This window comes from Armigeres subalbatus, chromosome 3 (genome assembly GCF_024139115.2).
Source record: "Armigeres subalbatus isolate Guangzhou_Male chromosome 3, GZ_Asu_2, whole genome shotgun sequence".
In the NCBI taxonomy this organism is placed as follows: Eukaryota; Metazoa; Arthropoda; class Insecta; order Diptera; family Culicidae; genus Armigeres; species Armigeres subalbatus.
In genome coordinates, this window is record NC_085141.1 from 106,773,061 (window position 1) to 106,777,774 (window position 4,714).

The 4,714-nt window shown below is 46.1% G+C and overlaps 1 protein-coding gene across 1 annotated transcript; it reads right to left on the reverse strand.

Annotated features, from left to right (window-relative positions):
- Positions 1-577: 577 nt before the first annotated feature.
- Positions 578-4,224, reverse strand: LOC134219151 (conserved oligomeric Golgi complex subunit 3). Its single transcript, XM_062697846.1, has 6 exons — positions 3,966-4,224; positions 3,106-3,909; positions 2,886-3,049; positions 2,689-2,828; positions 1,453-2,147; positions 578-1,391 (listed from the first exon to the last, which is right to left on the reverse strand). Exons 1-6 carry the CDS (start codon positions 4,137-4,139, stop codon positions 660-662), a joined length of 2,709 nt encoding a protein of 902 aa, XP_062553830.1. The 5' UTR covers positions 4,140-4,224; the 3' UTR covers positions 578-659.
- Between the last annotated feature and the right edge of the window lie 490 nt (positions 4,225-4,714).

Consider the following 4,714-nt stretch of genomic DNA (forward strand, 5'->3'; position numbering starts at 1 on the left):
CTCGCTAGACCCTTTTTGGCAAAGGGGTCCATCACCTCCAACTCCAATAATTGATTTCTTTCGATACTCATTGCTGTATGGGTCCCCCTTGCGGCTACCGCCGAATCCTACTGGCTGCCGGCTGCCGCCGAATCCTACTAACTCCCGCAACAAGTTTCATTCGACGCAGAATCTTGTCCCATTGTTTCCTATTGAAAATTGGACTATGGGCTCAAAAGTTATGGCCATAATACTATTTTTATAACACAAGAGACAGGCTCCATCACCGCTAGGTAGATTAATCTGGGTTTCTTTTTCTGATTCCAGGACAACAGCAGAGTAAGAATTAACCGAACCAAATAATTGTGGATTTTTGTAGTTTGATTATACGTCGAACAGTCATCGACCTTGGGATTGAACCCGCGAAAAAGTTATCAAAACACAGCATTGCGGAAACTGATAATTGCAGTGCTGGAAATAATTCACGACCCATAAAACGACCTGACTCGCTGACTATTTAGAAATATAAACCAGCAGTCATGACTATTTAACAGATGCTAGGCAGGGAAGAATTTCGGACCAATCACGCAACAATAACCTATTGCATAGATTAATATATTCAATGTTTTATACTCTCTAGATAACAATTAACAAAAGGAATAAATTCTAATAAATATGCTTCACTCGTTCTCAATCTTACCTTCAAGTGCATCACTACGACTAGCTCCTTCCGTACTCACCTCGACCTCCTCGGCACTCGGTTCGATCTGAACCACCGTATTGGCACCGCTATCGAAGCTTACCTTCTTCTCAATTTGCGGCTTTGCAGCAACGCTGTTCGCGCTACTTCCTCCCATAGAAGAGGCACTTATCTTGCGTTGAATGCCGCCGAACGGTTCCCCACCAATGCCGCCACTCAAATTAACACTCGACAACAGCACGGATATCTGCTCCGCCGAGGGGCAACTGACGACCGTCAGGTCGTCTTTGCTGTACGAATTGGTGGTCAGTAGCTGTTCCAGCTTCACAAACGATCCTATTATGTTGTTCCGGATCGGGCGGAACAGAATGAATTCCGTGTCCTTGTTAGCCAAATACAGCTGCATCGACCGTTGCAAGGCTCCCAATTTGGTTTTGATGTTTCGAAGACTTTCCTGTATGATGGAGCTGATCTGTTGCGGAGCGGCAAAAGCTGCCATCCGGAGGGCAAGACCTTGCTGTTGCTGCTTTGCGCCTGGTCCTGGTTGATTGGATCCGGAGGCTGTGCTTTGTTTCAAATGGTTTTGGGCGGTCTCGATAAAGTTTAGGATCGGTCCAACCAGTTGCCGAGTAGCATCCTTGATGAACAGTTCACATACGGTTTTCAGCTGGCGATCGACGTCCTTACGGGAGTCCAACAGTTGTTCCTTGACCTAAAGAAAAGGCATTTTAATTAGAACAGATGAATTCTATATTTTACAAAAGGGTTCATACTTGAGGAGTTCCATCCAGCAGAAACTCCAGTAAAGCATTGTTCGATCCCAAAGCAAATAACTGTTTTCTCTTTTGCAACAGTTCAAAGGCAGCCGTTTTGACCTTACTGAAATCTAAACTGGTTTCCTTGACGGTGAAATCCACCCTGAAGGGAGCAATTTGCTCGCGCAGTATAAGCAGATGCTTGATTTCAAACAGCTCCCCATCGATGCTGGTTTTCTTCTGACTGATCTGCGCTGAAGCATTCGAAACGCTTTGGATGCAGTAAACCAGTGCCTGTTGCGATAAGCTCTGGAAGATGGCCCGGTCGATACAGCGGTAGAGCCTTGAAAGACAAACCAGCGTTCGGCGCACCGTTGGATACCACATGCCGTGCAGATCGGCCGGCGAATTGCTGGCTCGTGATTTCGCTGCCTGTTCGGCTTGTTGGTTAATGCTTTCCACCTCTTGGGATGCCAGCGAGGTCATGGAAACGATGGAGCTACGGGAATCCGCTCGACGGAGGTAGTTCTCCTGCAACGACAGGGCGATGCTTTCCATCATTTCGAGCTTTTCCGGATAGGCAAGATCACCGGCGGACGGTCGGTAGTTCAGGATGTCCGACTCTAGATAGTTTTGAGCGCGGAAGCCTATTCGTTCCTGGACGTCCTGCAGTAATTGGTAGACTATTTTCGCGAACGCTTCCAAGGATTCGGCTGCAAGTTAAAATGAGGACAATGTAAAGTAAAAAGTGACATAAACCCTGCGTCAAAACATCGCTCGCGGTACGCAGCACGAGCGAATCCACATGAGCGTTTCAGGACTGCGTAAGTGCTGAAGAAATAACAACCGATGCTCATGTAGCGTTTTTTGTACGTTTTACTGCGTATTGTTTAAAAACTAGTATTGAATGTGTTATTAGTGTCCTAAAAAAAAGGTTAGTGACCATACTGCCCCGCTGTTTCGCTACAAGAAGTAGCTAAGACACTGCGTAACCACGTTTTCCCGAGGCACACCTGCGTCCTTGAACGCGTGCACGCAGTATTAAAAAAAGGCTATTTGAGCATCGGGCCTAAGATGAGAACCCTTAGGTCATGCGATCTGATCGATTCAAATGTAAACACGATTCGGAACAGAAAGCTTTCTTCAACATTTATAAGTTGTCCGTAGGCAATGGCATATTAGGCATTTGAATTGCAGGAAATTTGGTTTCTAAGGATTGAAAATTTATATGATTGGGAATGCTCATCTACTCACGGTTATAGTTGACATGTTCGTCGAGCATCTCAACGCGAAGAATGCTGCAAATTTCCGCTAACGTCTCCAGATGATCGATTCGTATAATGAAGGGCCTCAACGTGTCATACAAAATTGTGCACAACCCTTCCATGTACGCCCTAAGAAAATCTAATGATTCAACCTTTTTGATTATTAAACAGCAATCGCGTACTTACGTCAGTTGTGGACTGGTATTCATGAAAAACTGGAAGAATAGTCTATGTTCGTCCTGACAAACATGTACCATAAAGGCGCAAGCCGATCGCACCAACGCACAGTGATCTCCCTTGTGCTTTTTGCTGAGATCCCGGATTGCCTGCTCCACACCCCCGCTCATAATCTGCAAATAAACAAACCTTCAAAACTGATTCAATGTCGCAACTAACCGCAACCCACCGTCGCCCTGTTGGCCAAAAATTGCTGATGTAACGCCGACAACAGCTGCTCGTACTCTGCGCTCCGATCCAGCCGTCCTTCAATCATCGCGGTAATCCTTTTCACCCGCGGTGCCGAAGCCTGGAACTTTCCGTAAAACAAAGCAAACGCCGCCTCCAAACCTTGCTCCATTGTTTCATTTCGCTGCGGGCCCATGATCTGCGCCGTAGCATTCGTCAAAATGTTTCCAACATAGTTGCGCATCATCTGCGTGGCCTTCGACAAACAGTTCCTATACTTGACCCCGTAGGCAAACGCCTCGCTGAACCCCGGATTAACTCGCATATACTCCAAGCACTCATCAATCGTGTTCAGGATCTCCACGAACGTATCGTTCGATACCGAAAACGTCGGATTCTGCAGCCGCTGGTAGATGCTCTCGGCTTGGCTGAAATACTTCAGTCGCCGTCTGATCTCCTCACCGATTTCGTTTAACTTGGACTGATCCTGAAGTAGGTTCTCGCTCGCTCGATGCAATGAGGACGTCTTCTCCGACACGAAATTATACTCGCCAGTAAGCTTCGTCAACGAATCCAACGAAACGTCGATCTCTTCCAGTAAACGGCCGCATTCGGCCGACCGCTGCTTCAACTGCTCATAGTAATCCAAATACACGTCGTCGTAATGTTCCAGTATTTCCGAATCGATCGAGTTGTACCACGATAGGAAGTCCTGCGTGGAATCGATTATGCTGTTTGAACTCTTGAAATCCATCAGAGTCGTTTTGCCTTCCAGACTCAATTCCTGGCCTTCCGGAACCGCTTTCTGCAAATATCCGAATGTTAATTATTCCCTTTCGATGCGTTTATGGCTGAACTTACCGCTCCTGATGGTGGCCCGGTCGTGGCATCCGCCAGCCTATTAAGAAATTCATTTTGGGTGGTGCTCAGTGGGGCCAGTGGGTTATCCTTCTGTTCCCACTGCAGCAGTCGTGACTGAATCTTCCGGAGGTTTGCGTTTTCGTTTTTAAGCGTTGCGACGTCATCCATTATCATGATCCAGGCAACGTTTGGCAGTGATAGCTATTTCTTTTCCGAATACTTATTTTCCACAGAACGGAGCGAACGGAGTCAATATAAAATAAAATCGCAAGAAAATTGCAAAAATCAGATTCGTGGCGGTTCTTGTTTGTTTTTATCGCATTTTCGTTTTCTGAGGGTTTGCCTGTTGTGGTCGAAAACATAAACGGTATACTTTTTTCATTCAACAGAATTATGAGTAGCTGAAGCAGCTCGAAGTTGTTCCTGTCACGCTCATGCCCGTTTGTTGACAAAAAAGAACGAGCAGGACGGGAACAACTTCGAGCTACTTCGAGCTGCTCATTGGACAGCATTATTTTTTTTAGGTCGATCGCACCCACTCGGAAAGAGGTTCTATGGGCCTTTTCACAAGACGTTTAAAACAGCTGATTTTTTTTGTCAATTGACAGTTCTTCTATGAAAGTGACAACTTCGGGTGTGCAGGCCTGTTCAGCGGTTGTAAACAAGTGCAGTCTTGGGCTTTGGTCCGATTCGTGAATCAAAATCGAATTAAACTTAAAAGTGACAGTTCAAAAATTTCCAAATAACCC